Here is a 19,757-nt window from a genome sequence, read left to right as displayed (position 1 = left end):
CAATTTAAAGCCAAACACCCAACATATACAGAACCAAAACTCTTTTTTTTTTGGTCAACGTTTTCATTTCATAAAGAGTTCAACAATAGGTAATTGAACAACAAAGTTGGGGTACACACCTTTGCAAAGGCAAAACTAAACAGATGTGGGCATAAATTAGAAAAACATGATTGAGAAGTGAAAGAGAGTGAAAGTTTTTCGAGATTGAAGAATCGGTTGATCTCATCAAATTCAAACCCTGAGGGCCGGGCAAAGAAGGGGACAGTTGCAGTCCAAAAACTGGAGCCCTAAGTCCAATTGATGTTGCTGACTGAGACGTTTTTCTGCAGTGTTACAGTTTTGACGACTAGGACAGAGCATCCATATACTCTAGTAGATGAGCGTTGGGGGTCACGGGCTTCAATACACATTCCATTCGCTGAAAAAACATAACCAATTGGAGTAAACCCAGCTACAAACTCATAGGCGACAAAACACCTTTTTGAAGAGAAACACCGTAGCCAAGTAGACAAATCTGAAACAATAGAATTCGTAGCCACAGACACATTTCATATAACAAACCTCACAATGAGGTAATAAATTGTACTAGAAAAAGTAACTTCTCACCATACTGAAGTAAAGAGAGCTTTAACCTGAATCTCAAAGGGTGTGCAACATCCTCAAAACGAGGTAAATAGTATGTAATTCCAGAACAACATAACATCTTGCGACAGCTTGAAGCTTAAGGACAGATGGATCCACCAACGGGTAACCAAGGTTCCCATCTGAGAACTGCACAAAGCAGTAGAGAGCAAGAGAGCACAAAATATATAAATTAAAACATAACGAGAATGACTTGAATCGAATAAGTTGGTTGTTACAAGAAACTCTACATGTGGGGGTAATATTTCACATATTATAAATCAACGTTCATTTCATGACATTTAAAAAACTAGGAGGTGTAATTTGCAATTTCGGCTCGATGTTTTTTTTGTTTATCGTCAACCTCTATAATATTCCAGAGGGCAGTAATATCGATTCTCCTTCGCCCACTGAGAGAGAGAGAGAGAGGCTCCTTGCAATCTGAAGAAATCATCCGATCGAATCGAATCGAACAATAGGCAGATAAGAAAGGATAGTTACCTTTGTGGGGAATCACCGATCAGAGAAAACGGTGATACGGAGGCTAGTTCTAGGGCTGATGGGCGCCGCGGGGTCCAAACTCGAGAAAGCTCTCGGCGACCAGTTCCCCGAAGGCGAGCGCTACTTCGGCTTCGAGAATTTCGGCAACACTTGTTACTGCAACAGCGTTTTGCAGGTCCCCTTCCTCTCTCTAATCTCTCTCCTGCTTGTGATTCCTCTCTTTATCGATTGAATGTGCGTGATTCGTTTTTACTGAAAATGGTTACATCTTGGATGATTCTATGATTTGGGGGAAGGTGTTATTATTATATACACAAATTTCGAATCTTTCAGAGACCATTTTGTGTATCTGCTCTATTGTAATTTTGATCTCTCTTTGTCTGCTATGTGTTGTATGTGAATGTGCTCCTCGTCCACTAGAGAAAGCCTTTGCCTGATTAACTTTATTGTTGACTTGTAATCTTAACTAAAGGAGTTTATGTGTTAATGCTTTTATATATTCCCTTTCTTTGGTGCAGGCTCTTTACTTTTGTGTTCCCTTTCGTGAACATTGCTCGAGTACTATACCAGCAATAAAAGCGTCGCAGATTCTGAAGAGAATCTTATGACTTGCCTTGCTGACTTATTTTCTCAGGTAATTATGAGTTCTGGCTTTTTTTTGGTCGTCATTGCTTCAAATCTTTCATCTGCGGAATATGTAACTCTTTTGAAAACTTTGTTTACTAGATTTCTCACTCGACATCATTAATGGAGGAAATCAAGTTGATAGGAACGTGTTACTTATGTATTGGACTGTAGATTCTGTGCCTTTTTTTGGTGTGTCTTTTGTAGTTATCTTCAAGAATGAAACTTGGCTTGATGTATCACTTAATGTCCATACCCTGTTATCATCTACCCTGATAATTGCGTGAGTGGTAGTGACTTTCTGTTAAATGATGTTGTGTTCCATTGCGTAGATAAGTTCCCAGAAGAAGAAAACAGGCGTTATTGCGCCTAAGCGATTCGTACAAAGGTTGAAGAAACAGAATGAGCTGTTCCGGAGTTATATGCACCAGGTGCTTTTCCAAACTCCTCTGTCTTTTACAAAGACAATATTCACTTTTCATTAAACTGGCAATTACTATTGTCATGTAGGATGCACATGAGTTCCTGAACTATTTGCTAAACGAAGTTGTTGACATCCTGGAGAAAGAGGCTAAAGCTACTACAAAACCTGAACGCGAAACCTCATCATCATCATCCCCTGAAAAGATTGCAAACGGACCAAAAGCTCCCCTTGCAAATGGTGTGCACAAAGAGCCAGTTGTTACTTGGGTGCACAACATTTTTCAGGTCCGTTCACTTTTCCTTCTAAGTTGTGACTAATTAGTGCAATTGTTTTGCTAAATTTGGATTCTGGATATGTGCACAGGGCATACTTACCAACGAGACAAGGTGTCTACGATGCGAGACAGTGACAGCAAGAGACGAAACCTTCCTAGATCTAAGCCTTGATATCGAGCAGAACAGTTCGATAACTAGCTGTTTGAAAAACTTCAGCTCCACAGAAGAGCTCTTCACGACTCTTCTGAGGACAAGTTCTTCTGTGACAATGCTGCAGGTAAGATGTTGGTTTCTTACTCTCACCCCCCATTGCTTTTTGAAGTTAAATTCCTCAGCTGTTCATTTCTTGCAGCTTACAAGAAGCACAAAGAGGATGAAGATCAAGAAGCCACCACACATCTTAGTCATCCATCTAAAACGGTTCAAGTACATGGAGCAGCTAGGGCGTTACAAGAAGCTCTCTTACCGAGTCGTCTTCCCTCTGGAGCTAAAACTGAGCAACACGGTGGAGCCATACACAGACGTGGAGTACTCGCTCTTTGCAGTGGTGGTTCACGTGGGAAGCGGACCGAACCATGGCCATTACGTGAGCCTAGTGAAAAGCCATAACCATTGGCTATTCTTTGATGATGAGAACGTGGAGATGATTGAAGAATCAGCTGTGCAAACGTTCTTTGGATCGTCTCAGGAGTATTCAAGCAATACTGATCATGGTTACATCTTGTTCTATGAGAGCCTTGGACCAACAACAAAGTGAAACAGCTGAGTAAGGGCAAAAGGACTTTTCTTTTGGATATTTTTCTTAACTACTTAGTAATGGTATATGACTATATGTTTGTGACTTGCAAGTCCTTCAAATTGACAGTTACTTTATATTGACTTTCTCTGTCTCTCTCTCCCCCAAAGATACATATTTGGTGAGTTTAAATTGGAAAAGTTTTTTTTTTCTTTAAACTAAAATATCTGTAAACTTTCAAAGGCCATGTACAGTTAATCGCAAATAAATCCTTGTCTTTGTATCTTCTTTCAAAGAAATAATGCGAATAAAAAGCAATGAATAAGAAGAAATATACAATACATTATGTTGAATTACAATAGACGTGTTTAAGTTTAACAGTTATGAAAGTGTATAATCATCTATTGAAAGTTGGGAAACCAAAAAAAATCTGGCTCTTGATAGAATTAATTACCATGATTTAGGAACAAACCGAACAAGAACAAAATGTTGCTTGATGTGATGTTGATTTCAAAGTCTGTTTACAGCCCATTATAATTAATTGAGCTGGAAATAAAGTTAGGCATCGCGAGAATCATACTCGTGTCGTGAGAATAAAGTTATGAAACAAGAATACAAACAAATAAACAATGTCTAGAAAAGAGAGAGAGGAGTTCACGGGAGAAGAAGAGGAAGAAGATACAGCCAGAAAAATAGCATCACCCGTGAGACATGTCCTTTTCGTTATGTTTGCTCATCTACAAACATTGGTAGTTTCACACTGCAACTTTCCAATTTTGAAAAGTCTAAGTACTCTTCTAAAACCATGATTTAACTAAATAAAGAAAAAGTGTGTCACAAAAACAAAACCTGATATTAGTAAGTAAAGTCAATAAATTTTCAAAAATGCTGACAGTGGCCAGTGGGCATGGGAATTAAATGCATATGAGAAAATTACATTTTCATCAAAAAAAAAAAAAAAGGAAAAGCATATGGAGATGGGGGTGGATTTGATATGGTTGGGGTAATGTCTCTTGATTCTAGTACAATACCATTTATATCAAGAAATTGTTCTGTATAAAATGAGCATTATAACATCTGCCTGAACTTACAGCCGCCGGCTTTGCTCCTCCTCTGGCCGGCGCGTGACGGCTCCGTTAGCGTCACCGTCGGTCCAGTCCGAGTGTTTTCTTCTTCTATTGTAGTTTGTGTGGTCAGTTTTCTGGGTAGCTTCGGATCAGAACAAAGGAGAGGTTCCGGGTCGAAGAGTTCGTGAATCGTTATTCTGGTGGTTCTGAACTGGCGGGTTGGAGTTCGTTGTTGATTTATCATGGTGGATTCTGCTGGGTTTTAGCCCTATGTCCCTCTTCGTCAGTTTCTGTTTTGATCATCTTGCCTGCGTTTGAATCCGATTAATTGTGCTTGGAGTGTAGAGTTTTTCTTAGTTGATCTTTGATTCAGCTACGGTGAAGCAGCGGCGTGACGTGGGATGAGCAGTTGGTTGGTATTGTGGTCGAGGAGAAGCTGGTTTCAGGACACCTCTCCATCTCCCTGTTGGTAAGGGTCCTTCTCTGTCCCTTGAATAAGGTTATTTTCCTGGTCGCACTTTGGTATTTGTTTATCCTCTGTGGCTTCTGTGTGTTGAAGCTAAAGAGGTTAAGGCTTTGAAGTGTCCAGATGAAGGGTATGTTGAGTAGGGGTTTAATTTGTATCGGGTGTTGCTTCTCTTTGGGTGTTATTTTGGTTTCGCAAAGTGGTTTGTGTGTAGTCATCGTGAACGAGTGGTTCAGATGAGGGTGCTGCTATTCTTCTTGAAGTCCTCTGTGGTGCGTGCTCTCTTGCTCTCTGTTCGTAGCAAGAAGACCGGCTAGTCGTAGTCAATTAAATTCTTGTTCTATTATCTCTTGTTAGCTTGTTTCTTGGATTCTCTTAGCAAGGTGTAGTTATGGTTTATTTGATTGTTTAGCTGCTCGTGTCCTATCCTTTTGAGCTTAAGTTTCCCACTGTTGTGATTTCGTTTCCGGAGATCCGTATGTGTTCTGCCGGATTTAGTGTTTCATCATGTATCTTTCTATGTTATCAATGAAATTCTTCATATGGAAAAAAAAAAAAAATGAGCATTACAAAAAAAGGTAGATGTTACTAGTATATGACAGCTCATAAATAGTACTCCACTTATACAGTTGTAAATTAAAAGTACAGACATGCATTTATCGTCAGAGTAAATTAAATGTCATTAATGTTGATAGTAATGACAACAATAATGAAAATCTCTAATCAAGTTTGTTTAATTAATTCAGGAGGGATATAAAGACGAGAGAGAGACGATATACTCCCTCGTTTCGGATTATTTGTCGTTATATGGTAAAATTTTTGTTTCAAAATAAGTATGATTTTATAATTTCAATGTAAAATTTATTGATTTTATATTTTAATATATTTTTTAATTGGTTAAAATATTATTAGGTGTATTGGTAATAATATTTTTATCTAATAAATATACAAAATTAAATGTTTTTGTAATTTCTACGTCGAAATCTTGAATGACTAAAAGTAATCCGAGTAGGATAGAAGAAGAAGAAAGGAAAAGGGTAGTTTAGGAAATAAGAAAAAGAGGGGTAAAGGCGAAGGATTAGGAGTTGTCGTTATATCTGTTAGATGAATGAAAGCAGGAAAGGCATTCACGGCTTAATCACGCCGGGCCCTGAGGAGTAGAGTAGTAGAGCCTTGTTCTGAACTCTCTCTCTCTTTCTATCTTCGAAGCTTCTTTACATGCAACAACAACAAGTCTCTTGAAAACTTCTTCTTAATTTTCTCCGTGGGCTCACGATTCTCTCTGCGATGGCTGCTGCGACTGGTGAAGGGGTTAGTAATAAAGATCACTCACTCCTTCGGTTTCTCATTCTTGGAATCTAAATTCTTCCAAATGCGAAGATGATGAGACTTTGTGGTGGTGGTGGCTCTTTGTGATTCGATTCGATTCTAAAAGTTTATCCTTTGCTTTCGATGGATCAAAGTGAAAGACTTTTATATCTATTTACAGTTTAGTGTTGTGGCTTGCTTCTTGGCAAACTCATTTTCGGTGGGGTGATAATGCTTTTCTACCAAATTCACCAAAAATATTTGAATCTGAAAAGAGACTCCTCAACTTGTACAGTGTTACTGTTGGTATCTCTAATCATTTTTTTTTTTTTTTGGGTTAACATTTGTGATATTTTTTGGTTGGATCTTCCATGTTTTTTTTTTTCTTTTTGAAACTTCAAAATCATGGTTTTAGAAGAGTACTTAAAGACTTTTCAAAATTGGGAAGTTGCGGTGTGAAACTATTAATGTTTGTAGAGAAGCAGGATCTTCCATGTTGTGATTTTGATTAATGTAACTGACACTAAAATTCTGATGTATTCAAAAGGGGAAGCAACAATTCCCAAGTGTTGCAGATGGTAACGGTAACGCACCAGTCAAGTATCCAAGCTTCAAGGCACCTAAGCTTAGCTTCTCTGATGGTCCCAAACATAACTCCATAGGTAAAATAGCTACAGTCAAAATTCCCTACCATGATAAATTGCAAAAAAAAAAAACATACTAATGAGTAATGAGCTTTAAATTAACCTTCTCCTTTTTGCAAATTTTGCAGATGTGTTTCCTCTTCTTGTTAAGGAGGCTGACCATGGCATCAAGAATTCACTAGTGAGTTCTCTGCTTTTGAGATTAGGATTTTCTTACATTAGAACATGATAGTATTATATGAGAAAGTGTGCTAAGTCTTACAAGCTCCGCCATTTTGTATTAGGTCCAAGACGTGTGCACTATCTCAGTCTTACCTGACGAAGGAAACACAATCCCACAATGTACCTCCCAGTTTACTCTCTTGAGCTTTGTCAAGACTCTGTTTCCATCTAAAAACCACATGCTCATCGATGCCCAGCTCAACTGTCAGAAAACTCAGAACCGCATCAACGTGCTTCTGGGGGGAACAGATTCCTACCAGTCATGCGTCGTGGACATCAACGTCGAGAAAGGGAATGGTGCTGAGGCTGAAGAAGTTGTTGCAAGTCTCAAATCTGAGAGTGTAGTAAGTGCTCTTATTACATATGATAGTTTGCTTGGTGCCTAACTCTTATGTCTTTTTACAGCATATGCAAAAGGTATTGCAGAGACAAGCAAGCTTGAGCACTGGTAAAAAAGATAACAAACATTTAGGTAATATTGCGTAATTAGCTGTATATGAACTGAAATCTTGAGAATATTATTTATGTTGCAGATAAAGCTATCTCAGAGAGATGCCATGATGCACCAACGAACAGGTGGAGAAGATACAAGCGTGCTGCTTCATTTGATTCAAGAAAAATTGTCATTCTATTCTCCATCTTGTAAGTAGTACTTAACTCTACATCGGTATAATAAAGTCATTATAGTATATTACTTTAACGATGCATATTCACTATGATATGCAGATCAAGTGTGGGGACGTTGATATTGATCTACTTGACACTGAGAGTGAGGCTAATAAACGGTGACAACAGCTTCAATCATATGTAGTAGTCAAAAACTGTAACATCTCTCTTTGGTGCTTTGTTTTTGAATCGCCCTAAACTCTTTTGTTCCAATAAAATGTTGATAAAGTGAATACTTTCATTGTGAATAACACTTGCGAATGCTTAATGTCTGATTTAAAATAGTACCAAGTATAGATCTTAATGACAATATTTTTTTTGATGTCAGTATGGTTGTGTTATTTGTGGGACTTCAAAAAGTTATCAGTATGGTTGCATGTGTTTGCGATGCTTTTAGTTGTTGTTATACTACTCGCCGTGTGACGGTAAATGGGGAAGAAAGAAGACACCATAAGTCCATAACTACTATTGTGTGATAGAGAAACTGTTATAGAGCTTCTGTATGCGACCACTGAGAGCATCTCCGACCCACCCCTATATTTGTTTTTATATGCTACAATAAAGGAAAATCTACTCCAACCCACCTCTATTTCTTCCCCTATAATAGCGATTGCTATTTTTTCTTATATATTTAGGGAAAAATAGCATTCATCTATAATAGAAATGTATTTTTATTTACAAAATAGTCTTTTAACTTTTGTGATTATAACTAAAATACATGTTTATGAAAAAATACAATTTTACATATAAATGCACAAATTTTTGTTTACATACTAATTTTTAATTTTTATAATTATAAATAAAATAAATAAAAAAATATCTAATTATTTTATGTTTACATACTAATTATTTTATTTTAAAGTCAGACTTTTTATTTAATGAATGATATCTAAAATTTTACATTGATAATTAAAACTATTAATTAAAATTTAATTACTAAAAGTTTAACATAATTTTACATATTGATAACATATTAAAATTAAACTTAAATATTGAAACAACTTAATACTTAAATATTAATCAATACAACATGTTGAAACAACTTAATACTCCGATAAATTATTTCCGGATCCACAAAAAATGCTAAAATATTGTCCAAACGACGTGGGTGGAGGAGGAGCTTGCTGATTTTGTTGCTGGTGACTGCGCTTTTGTAAAATATGTGTTTTCTCTACTTGGAAATGTTCACGGACATTTGGATCTTCTATGGAATTTACGTCACAAAATAAAATTTGTTTATTTCCTTCATCTGTTTTAAAGAAAAATTTTGTCTTTGAATCTCCAACTAATGTTTGTCTTTGTTCACTTAACTTCTTTAGGTTCTCTCAAAATTTTTTATTTCCTTCTTCTAGTGTATTGGAAGAGAAGCTCCACCACCAAAAGTCCAAATACCAGATGATGAAGATAATCGGTTCCAAGAGTTTCTAAGTTGATTCAAAAAAATCAAGGATAAGGAAGCTCGTTTCTCACTTTGGAATGCATTAATCGACCATTTATGGGAAAATATAGTAATGAGATGTTTAGATAATGTCTATTTTGTTTTATTATTATTTTCTAATGTCATTTGTAATAAAATGTCTAATTTAAATAATATTGCAATTTTATGAAAAAAATAAAAAGTTATAATAAATGAGTTAATTTGCAACATTTATAAGTTAAATGTGTTATTTATAAAAATAAAAAAATCTTTTAAGAATATTTTTTTTATAGAGGAAGAAACAGGTAAATAGATTGGAAAGAAACTCATCTCTATTATAGAGTTTATCTATTATAGAAGAAAAAAATAGAGGAATAAATTGGAGATAGTGATAACGTCTAAAACGAAATCAGTTGACAAAGGTGTGTGTGTGTTAATTTCATTGTGTGGTTTCTTTCTCTGGCGTTGCATAATCATATTCTAGTTAGTAATAATAATATGTTTATGTTTATATTATTAAAATGCATTCATTCTCTGTATATGTCAAATGTCTAATAAGATGGAACATCACAAACTTTCTTGATCCATTCTTTTCGTTGGTTCACAACTCACAAGGTTCTTAAGCGGTATGTGAAGTCAAAAACCCACAAATATACCACTATACAGCCCACAAATACCCAACACAGTCTCCGTTGCCCACAAATACCCAACACAGTCTCCGTTGTTTTATGAGAGCCAGAATTAGATCATGATCATACTTTGAGCCATACAAAAAAAAATCCACAGCTGCAAACATAAACAACGTAGAGACATACTCCCTTTGTTCCTAAAAAAATGATTTTCTAGAGTTATTTTTTATTTCAAAATAATAAATTTTCTAGAATTTTAAGGTACTTTTAGTAGGTAATGTTGATAAATTGTATTGTTTTAAGAAAAATTAATTAAAAATATTTGAATTAATTAAATACTATTGGTTGATGGTTATTGAAAAAGGTATAGTGAAATAAACAATAAATTTAATTGTAAACATTTATTATATTCTTAATATGCGTAAATACTCTATAAATCCTTCTTTCAGGAACAGAGGGAGTAGCAAACAAGTATACAACCACTAGATAAGTCAAAACCATGATCCCTTTTAATTCTTTTGGTTCACTGTGTTCTAAAAAAATACTCTCTCCGTTTCCGAAATTAAGATTTTCTAGATTTTCTTCTTGTTTCAAAGATAAATTTTCTATATTTTTAAGATACTTTTGTATATTTTTGAGAAACATTAATTATAAATACTAGTGGTGTGTCCGCGCTTCGCGCGGATTGTCTGACATATGAATTCTTGAAATTTGTTAATTTTTCCGCTAGTTTGTTGTATTATTTTTGAAAAATCCCTAGCAGGTTGTATGACCGAATGCAAGGGCTTTACATTACTGCTTTTATCTAATTATTCTGAAATAATTAGGACTAATTAAAAAAAATCAGTGACTGATTTGAAACCCCTAGTTGGAGAGGCTGTTGTTATGAACTCCTAAAATGAGTACTCAAAACTTGAGCTATTGTTTATTTACACATATGGACAGATAACGAATATCATAAGAATATGTATGACATAAACCTTAATATATGGTTTGAATTAATGTAAATAGGAGCACTTACTTGGTACGCAAGAATGTGGATGAGCCAAAGAATTCACCATCATGTTTTAGACATATGGTTGTAAACAGTAGGTGTATGCATGTGTAGCATATAGTGTCATGAAAAAGTGGTGTAGATATCGTATTTAAGTAACTGGAAACTGGAATTGAGATGAATGTTTTACGTACGGTGGGAAACTAAGTTGATTATCGCTCTTCCCCCAGTTTTTTTCTTTAAGGGATTGTTGAAGGATGTATCACATATATAATTACTTAACCTTTGTTAGACACTCTTTACCCATTTCGGTGAATGTTTTATATAGAACGTTAACCTTACCGAAACCAAATGTTGCAACTTGCAAGAGGTTAGTTTAACTATTTTTAAAAAAATGCCAATCAAAGATTGCACGTAGAAGAAAAGCCGATTGTATACATTTAAAATAAATCAAGTGATGTGGAGGTGCAGTTTCCAAGGTTCTTGTAACTATAAGAAATATAGATACATGTATCAACTTGGATAAAAGGAAAGATAAAGATCTTTTACAATAAAACTGAAGCCAATGATATTGCAGGAGGAGGAGGCGAGAGAGGCGCTGGTGACAGCGAGGTCTCCAAGATGATCCACCATCACCCGTTGAGACGATCTGAAAGGTTAACTTGGTAATGACCACAATCACCATATGAGTGGTGAAGTAGATAAGCTGCTTGAGTTCTTCTATGAATGATTGTAGCTTTGTGCAGGTCACTTTATCAGATCTGTCTATCGGAAGTAGTAACCTATCCTAGGTCATTTGTATTAGGATCAAACACTTGAGTAGGTTTGCGCTTTGAATAAATAATGAGTCACAAACACACGAATCCAAGCTAAATCCTTTATTCTTCACCATTGATGTAGAATATTCCAAATACTTATCTACATCAACCATAGTTTATGTACGTATAGACGATGGTATCATAGAATAAAGCAGCTTTCCTATATCAGTGATGAAATAATATCAGAAGGAAAAGAAAATGAAAACCAAAAAAAAATTGTTGCGGTTATCAAACATTGATACCTCTTGGGTGCTTCATAGAACTCATTGCTTGCTCAAACTTGAGACAGTGGACATGATGATGCCTCAAGATCGATGTAGTCAAGACCTTTTATATAAGCTTGGACAATGAACTGATTACTTCTCTCCCTGAGCATAGTTTGAACAAATACAATTATACAAATGCATGAGACCACTAAATAAGATTGATATATTTTAAAAGTGGAAGGCTTACCAGTCTTTCATATTCGGATAACCAAAGCAAATAGGCTACACCGACGTACATAGAAACAAATGGTTTGGTTAGATAATTTTCTGAATCGACTGTGTATGCTCTATTCCTAGCTACCTTCATTCAGGTAACAGCCACAAATGGCTTTGATGTTTATCAGACAATACAATGTTACTTCATTTAAATAAACTTACGTGTTTAACCAGGCAGCAGTTGAGTAGTCCACTCTGATTCCTACGTGTTTCCCAGTTCCATTCACAAACTGCATGATCACAGCATCACCAACAGCACAAAAAGAGGCTGAATCAGTAAATGTAAATTATCTTTCATTATTATGAATAACCTAAGGTGATGGAGGTTAACAGATATGCTTGGATGGAGTAAAATTATTCCAAACAATGTTTCTATTTAAATAAGAGAGATTCACCAAGTTTAAAAAAATAAGTCCACGGTCGTCACTCGTCAACCACAAACCCGTAAAAACAAAGCAAAATTAGTTTTTTAAACCTTTTTTTGAAAATTTTATTGAAACCTTTGTTTCTTTTAGTTTTCTATAATATCAAAATATTGGTTCCTCGAAACCATATAATTTTTTTAAATAGTCAAAGTTTTACTTGAACAAAAAAAAATTACAATCGAAGAGAAATATGTTGCCATTAAACATTCAAAATGGCTCACAGAACATTAAAATATGTTTTTTCTCTGTATTTGCCTAACTTTTATCATCCCTTAGACAGTTCCACCCTTGGCCAAGAGCTCAAAAAATATCTGCAAAGATTGAATAAATAGCATTGATCCAAATAAAAAACTGTGCCCATCTCTAGCATGAAATTAAGTACATACTGACATGTTTACCACTCTTTCCGTTAATGGTTACATTCATTGCAGCGATCAGCTCAGCGAACTCTTGAGGAGTAAATTTAACATCATTAACTGAAAGTTCCATATCTCAGAGGAAGACAATCCACTAACCTGATAGAACATGGATCAATGAAACCATTCCAAGGATCTACACTGAGATTTTACAATCGAAATCAATCCACCTAAAAAAAGCATAATCAATTTAATAATAGGTTAAAAAAATGGACACAACTTACATTAAACTCTCGTCAAGGTATTTGACAATGACAATATATCGTATGGTTCCGGAACATTTCAGCTTGTATTGACTTAACTGAATCGGTTCTTTCAGTGAAAGACGTACCATCATTGAAGCGAAAAGAGACATGGGCATCAGACAGACGAAAATAGTTATTGCTCCGGGTGAAGTCGAAGCTACTTAGAGAGTAAACAGAACCCTCACTCAGATGGTCTCGGAAAGTGTGGAGATGGTTGGATAAGCATTGACTGTTTGGGAAGAACAAATAAACAGATTACAATTTCTGAGTTGTAAATTTCGTAATAATAGTTTATAAGAAAAGATGATGGCTCGCAAGGTACCTTCTCATCCAAGAGGAGCAATTCGCCACTGGTGGAGTCGCTACTTAATAGTGATTGACCTTTGGGATTTCGTTGCAGTGAGAGGCTGTGTAACGCAGGGGAGGAACACATATATAGCCAGAGCCTTTGGGTTCCGCGGTGGATGATGAGGCCGAGTTTATGCGAAAGAGTGGGAGGAGTGGTAAGAAAGTTAATACCTGGATAAATGCAGCTGCTAGCCTTAAATTGATTACGTTACAGAGGTGTTAGTCGGAGGTTGCGAGATCCCAAGAGTCACGGTGATTAAACGGAGCAGCTTTTGGTAACGAAGATAAGCCTGGACTTAATAAAAATGGATATTGGGCCTCTTTAGAGATCAGATAATAGTGGCCCAGTTTAAATACTCATAGTGGCCCAGTTTAAATAACGCAAGAAAATATATGATAGATCCGTGTATGACATGTCAAATTAAACGTTCCTGATTGGTCCGAATTAACGATCCTACGTGGACAGTCTACCTATTCCTCATATATCCTTTTTAATATTAGTTAGATTTGAATTGATTAGATTTAATTAGTGGAGAGTAATTAGAAAATGTATAGAAAAATAAATAATAAAGTAAACTGTAAACATTTATTATATTTTTAATAAGCATGAAATCTCTAGAAAATCTTATTTTCGGGAACGGAGGTAGTATTTGGTACGTAGTTTCTCCCTTATCCAAGGAGGGGAAGATATTTAAGTGTAATTAATCATTTCCCTTAAAATATAATGCAATTAATACACAAATCGGCAAAATGGAGGAAAGGGATATTCACCTTGATTTATCATTAGAGTAGTGGCGTGTGTGAAAATCGTGGCCAAGGGTTTAAATATATTAACGTGTCCCGTAGAAGATTTTGTGTTCTTACTTCTTATTATCGCCTTTACTCAAAAAGAAAGAGAAGCAGCCATGTCTCATCTTCTCAGGCGGCTCAAGCTATCCCTCCGAGTAAGATACCTCCATCTTCTCTTTGTCTAGTCACATGGCTGTTCTTTTTCGTATGTTTGGTTTATTTACAAACCTATCATTTCGCAGAGAAACCTCACGACTTCATCTAGGTTCTTGTCGTCTTCCCCAATCTATTATTATGTCAGGGGTGCTGAATCATGGGAACCAGTATCTGGCGAAACTATCATGATTCCTTCTCTTAAGGTGCCTACGGAGTTACTGAAGGAGATAGGAATGATAGGAGCATCCCTTGGTTGGTAGCAACTTTGAAAAATGGTGTCGTGTGTCTCAAGATGACCTAGACCTCCCTGATACTGACCCAAACGCATTCCTCTTCCTCCTTTTGTAACTCTACCTCGTTGCATGCCAAACCCAAATCGTAACCAACGTATCTATGTCCTCTTCTTCTCCTAATGATGATGAAGACTGCATCGTGGCTGTCAAGTTCTTGGGACCTCAGCTAAGCTTGTGCAGGCCTGCTCAGAGAGATTGCAAGTGGAGCAACATCAGAATCACAGACCCCAGCTTCTTCTCCTCCCATGTAATGTACTCCAAGAGAGATGGCATGTTCTCCATGCCCGCTTCTAGAGGCCACTACATCGGATCATGGGATCTTGGGAGACACATCAAGGAACCAAAGATTCAGATGCTGCGGCTTCCCGATGAAGATCCAATTCCAGAAATGACAGAGAAAAAGTGGCAGAGATTAGAGTCTTGTTGTACGAAGCAACACTACTTAGTGGAGTCGTTACACACTGATGAGACTTTTATGGTGAAGTGGTACACAGAAAGCCATCCCATTACCAATAATTTATGGGATCATTTCCTTGTGTTGAAGATAGACAAGGAAGGAAATGCTGTTTACACCAAAGACATTGGACATCTCTGCATTTTACTCTCCAAGTCTGAAGCTATTTGTATTCCATCTAAATCGAACAGCAAAGTCAAAAACAGCGTCTATATGTTGAAAGAGCACGAGTTTGCCATTGTCATGATCAGCACTAACCAGAAGTTTGGTAGAACACCTTTCGCTTGCTCCTTACCTTACTATATTCCGAAAAGACTACTAATATAGTGTCTCCCTCTCAAAATCTATTTATGCTTTTAGAATCTTATTGTTGTGTTTTATTTTAATTAAAGAAAAACTATCTTATATTTTTTTTGTCTATGGATTTAAGTTTCTGTGATAAGAATGTAAACGCAGATTTGCATGTGGGTTTGAGTTTTGGTTCGTTAAACTTGGGAGGAATTGTAAACTACAAAAAGAAAAAAAGAAAAGAAAGAAGGAACTCACTAGTGACAGTGATGGTTACCAGTGGTCTTCTTTCAAAGGAAATGCAAACTCCTCCTCCTTTAACAAGAAGAGTATGTTTGGCACTAGCATCAATGAAGGTATGCAGTCTTAATTAGGTTCCCGTATGTACATCTGTTCAAATTGTAAATAGCTATGTAAATCATAATCTCATTAAGAACAAAAGTATGTATGAACATGCCGCCCGTATATACATACATTGTACAACAAAAATAAGCAGAACGAGCGCTTTACTGAAAAAATCCCTTTAATTATTGGTTTATTGAAATTCGAGGAAATTAAAAACACACTGAAAATTGAAATTAACTGAATCAAAATAAGAATTTATCTAAAATTAATGTAAAAAAACTATTCAAAGCTTGCTTCATCTTCCTCACTCCAAGTTTGTCTTCTTCTTCTGCTCCATGAAATCGCTAACTATCTCTTCGTACCCCTTAAACAATGGCTTTTCTTCTTCTTCGAGATTTGTAGGTAATGCCCTTTGTACTCAACTCAAACTCGTGAAGTATGTCACCAACAGCAAGGATATGTATGATTTTTTTGCCGTCACGATCTCTGGCATCTGTTATAGAATATGGAACTGAATGATTCTATTAACAATGAGAATACAACGTATATATAGTGTACAAGAGATACTAGGTAATAAGTATTTACTATTCTACCCTTCTCTATACATATCTTCTACATCCCCCTCAAAATGGATGTACTCCTTGTACTCCAATCTTGGATATGAGTTCCTCGAATCGAGCACGAGCCAATGGCTTTGTTAGAGCGTCGGCTAATTGATCGCGTGTGGAGACATGAGTGACTCGTAAGGCGCCAGATTGGACGTTTTGACGAACAAAGTGAAAATCCAACGCCAAATGCTTCATGCGTGAATGGAATACAGGATTGGCGCTCCAGTAAGTAGCTCCCACATTATCACAATAGATCACCGGAGAGGAGGTTAAGGTGACACGAAGTTCAGTCAAGAGAGAGCATACCCACCGCATCTCGGCTGCAGTATTAGCAACTGACCGATACTCTGCTTCAGTTGATGAACGAGCAACACCAGACTGCTTTTTCGAGGACCAGCCAATGGGAGCCTTTCCAAGGTACAATATGTAGGCGTTTGTAGAGATGAAGTCGTCGACGTCGCCTGCCCAGTCGGCATCGGAGTAGGCGTGGAGAGTCATGTTGTACGAGTAGAGAGAAATATACCGTGAGAAGTGGTGCCTGCTAGGTAGCGTAACACTCGTTTCACAGCGTGCCAATGGAGGTATGTAGGACGATGCATGAATTGTGCTAGTCGATTGACACAATACGCGATATCTGGTCGTGTAAGGGCCAAATATTGCAAGCTTCATGATATCTTGCATATTTACATTGTTTTATCCATTCACCCATGTGCATTTTGATCATATCGACTAGGATTTAGCCATGTTTAGGTTGCATTTTGCATACATGAGTCTTTATCAGGTATTGAAGTACCACATGGATTCTTGGAGGCATTTGGGTGCATTTGGAGCTCAAAGGAAGTGTTTAAAGCGATCAACGGACGAGCAGCGCACCAGAGCGACCTCACCGGAGCGACGCCGTGAAGTCGCTGTGACACACATCCCGGAGCGATCCAGCCAGAGGGACATGGAGAGGTCGCTCGCGCTTTTATCGTGAGACACCCCTCTCAGAGAGACTTGCCAGAGCGACGCTCCGAGGTCGCTCGCGTTTTGACGGGGCGAGACACGAAGAAACGCGTCGGGAGCGACCTCCTGGGAGCGACTATGCTAGGTCGCTCCGCGTGTTTGATTGGACAATTTTTATGTTATTTCAGGGGCTTTTGGTCATTTGTTTTATTGTTTTTAGATTGCCTAAACCTAAGTTAAGTACGGAGAGAGCCACCAGAGAAAAAAGAATCTCTTTTCTAGAGAAGAACTAGTAAAAAACCTCTTTTGATTCAGATTTCATTGCTTTTATCTTGTGTTCTTGTTGATTTCTTATCTATTTCTCTACATGGTTAATCTGAAATCCAATATGGGTTTAAGAGGAATCATGGAGATTAGTGAGTAATCACCTTTTGAATTCATGGGTTAGGGAGATTAAGGGTGATTAGGTTAGTTCTAGGATGTTTTAGTGTAGATCATTCTTGTTCCTTGCTAGTAGAGTATTCCTAATGCATCTTCTGAGTTGGCCACTCAAAAGTTGATCAATAGGCATTTCCCACCCGAAAGGTGTTTGGTGAAATGCCTGAGACAACTCTCCTAGGCTTTTAGTATACTTTGCCAAAGACATTTGTTGTTAAAGGTGCTAAGATAGCTAATAGACTTGTTAGTAATGATTGCTTTCATATTATTCAACCAAAGACATTTGATTTTGAGATATGTTAGCAAATGAGCATTTATCTAGACATAGAGCTTGCTTAGAATTGTGTCTAGGCTTAAGGTTGATAGTTTGATTGATCATTTGCCATCCTTAGTTCGATACTTGATCACCCAAGGTCTAATCCCTATGCCCATGAGTTCTCTTTTCCCTTAGTCAAGAAAATATCATTCTGTAATTGCTTTCTAGTATTAGTAGTAATTTAAAACATATCTAAATCATTGGTTGCACTTAGATTAAGTGAGTACTTGCATTCTCAGTGCTTTGATATCCCTCAGAACTGGTTCGACAATCACTATACTACAACATTTGTCTTAGGAGCCTTGAAAACTCCTAACATCAAATTGGCGCCGTTGCCAAATTCTGAGTAGATTTGAACATTGAGATTTAGTCACTTACTTGAGACTAAGTCATTTTATTTTCTTTTGTTACTGATTCTTCTTCTTCACCTACCTTTAACTTTCAGGTGTATGAACTTGAGGAGCAGGGGTCCATCAAACCTAGTTCCAATAGTAGCAGACATCAGAGCTTTAGAGAGGGAGTGTGCTAGAGCTAGAAGAGAAGAAGAACAACAAGCCCACTGCAGCGATTGGATATTGATATGGCAGATCCACCGCAAGGGGCAGAACACCAACCGCGGGCAGCTCGACCCATTGGTACTTATGACCGGCCAACATTCATGGTCACAGACTGGGAATCCGAGCACCGGCTGTGGCAGCCAACAACTTTGAGGTCAAGTCAGGACTCCTCAACGTGATCGAGAACAACAATATCATGGCTTGGCTTTAGAGGACCCATTCGATCACTTGGACAGGTTCGACAGCTACTGTGGGTTGTCAAAAACCAATGGTGTGTCAGAGGATGCCTTAAAGCTGAAGTTATTCCCTTTCTCTTTGGGGGATAAGGCACGTCAGTGGGAGAAGTCTCTACCCAGCGACTCTATCACTACTTGGGATGAGTGCAAGAGAGCATTCTTGCAGAAATTCTTCTCATCCTCAAGAACTGCTAAGCTGAGAAATGAGATCTCCAGTTTCCAACAGAAGAACTTGGAAGGATTCAGTGAAGCCTGGGAGAGATTCAAAGGCTATCAAACCAAATGCCCACATCATGGTTTCTCTAAGGAGAGCTTGCTCAGTACCTTCTACAGAGGTGCCCTTCCTAAGTATAGAGCCAGATTGGATACAGCTAGCAATGGGTTCTTCTTGGGAAGAACTGAAGAAGATGCAAGAGCTGGTTGACAACATGGTGAAGAGTGATGCAGTCTACAGTGCAGATCACGACAGGGCAGTAGGGTTGATGATAAGCAGACGAGGAAAGAGATCAAAGCTCTGGAAGACAAGATCGACCTACTCATTGCTGAAAAGCCACCCAAGAGCAGCTGAAGTTTGTTGGTAACTCCAAGCAGGACGATCCACCTGTTGTCCATGAGGTTGAGGGTTTGGAAGGTCAGGAAGAGCTGTGTTTCATCAACAACAATGGTAGCTGGTACAAAAAAGAGCCCAACTTTCAGTACAACAACTACCAACAGAAATCCTATCCCAACAACCAACAGAGTGGTTATCCGCCTCGAAACAACCAGCAAGGCAGCTATCAACCTCAGCAAAACCCCTCATCTGGTTCCTCTGCTCCTCAAGAGAGCAGCACTGACACCCTGCTGAAACAAATCTTGGAGTCTCAGACTAGAAGTGAGAAGCATGTTGGTTATGAGTTGAAGAACCTTCATTCCAAGATTGATGGGAGCTACAATGAGCTCAACAACAAGTTCTCACATCTTGCTTCTACAGTCAAGAATTTAGAGAATCAGTTTGCTTCCATGAA

General features: G+C 37.4%; 2 protein-coding genes, 1 long non-coding RNA gene, 1 other non-coding gene and 1 pseudogene across 5 annotated transcripts; 4 read left to right on the top strand and 1 right to left on the bottom strand.

Moving 5' to 3' along the window:
• The first annotated feature begins 1,053 nt into the window (after positions 1-1,053).
• LOC125596716 lies at positions 1,054-3,396 on the top strand (annotated as a pseudogene).
• Positions 3,397-4,127: 731 nt separating this feature from the next.
• LOC125596714 lies at positions 4,128-5,060 on the top strand. Its single transcript, XR_007331210.1, has 2 exons — positions 4,128-4,717; positions 4,808-5,060. It is a non-coding gene; the product is annotated as an uncharacterized LOC125596714 (long non-coding RNA).
• Positions 5,061-5,744: 684 nt separating this feature from the next.
• LOC125596713 lies at positions 5,745-7,881 on the top strand. 2 transcript variants are annotated; one of them, XM_048771767.1, is made up of 7 exons: positions 5,745-6,025; positions 6,570-6,684; positions 6,795-6,847; positions 6,951-7,232; positions 7,294-7,360; positions 7,422-7,530; positions 7,615-7,881. In XM_048771767.1, exons 1-7 carry the CDS (start codon positions 6,002-6,004, stop codon positions 7,697-7,699), a joined length of 735 nt encoding a protein of 244 aa, XP_048627724.1. In that variant the 5' UTR covers positions 5,745-6,001; the 3' UTR covers positions 7,700-7,881. The 2 variants fall into 2 exon arrangements, with proteins under 2 accessions (XP_048627724.1, XP_048627725.1); XM_048771768.1 differs by having other exon boundaries at positions 5,773-6,025; positions 7,294-7,336.
• Positions 7,882-14,666: 6,785 nt separating this feature from the next.
• Positions 14,667-15,347, top strand: LOC125596715. Its single transcript, XM_048771769.1, has one exon. It carries the CDS (start codon positions 14,667-14,669, stop codon positions 15,345-15,347), a length of 681 nt encoding a protein of 226 aa, XP_048627726.1.
• Positions 15,348-18,946: 3,599 nt separating this feature from the next.
• LOC125596717 lies at positions 18,947-19,053 on the bottom strand. Its single transcript, XR_007331211.1, has one exon. It is a non-coding gene; the product is annotated as a small nucleolar RNA R71 (small nucleolar RNA).
• Positions 19,054-19,757: the final 704 nt, after the last annotated feature.

This window comes from Brassica napus, unplaced genomic scaffold (assembly GCF_020379485.1).
Source record: "Brassica napus cultivar Da-Ae unplaced genomic scaffold, Da-Ae ScsIHWf_1268;HRSCAF=1812, whole genome shotgun sequence".
Lineage (NCBI taxonomy): Eukaryota > Viridiplantae > Streptophyta > Magnoliopsida > Brassicales > Brassicaceae > Brassica > Brassica napus.
Note: the sequence above shows the minus strand (reverse complement) of the source record. Positions and strands in the feature narration are given on the sequence as shown.

Coding starts and splice junctions, on each gene's coding strand:
- LOC125596713 (XM_048771767.1), top strand. CDS start 6,002: ATGGCTGCTGCGACTGGTGAAGGG. Junction 7,233..7,293: donor GTCTCAAATCTGAGAGTGTA/GTAAGTGCTCTT, acceptor GTCTTTTTACAG/CATATGCAAAAGGTATTGCA. Junction 7,361..7,421: donor AAAAGATAACAAACATTTAG/GTAATATTGCGT, acceptor TTTATGTTGCAG/ATAAAGCTATCTCAGAGAGA.
- LOC125596715 (XM_048771769.1), top strand. CDS start 14,667: ATGTCCTCTTCTTCTCCTAATGATGATGAAGACTGCATCGTGGCTGTC.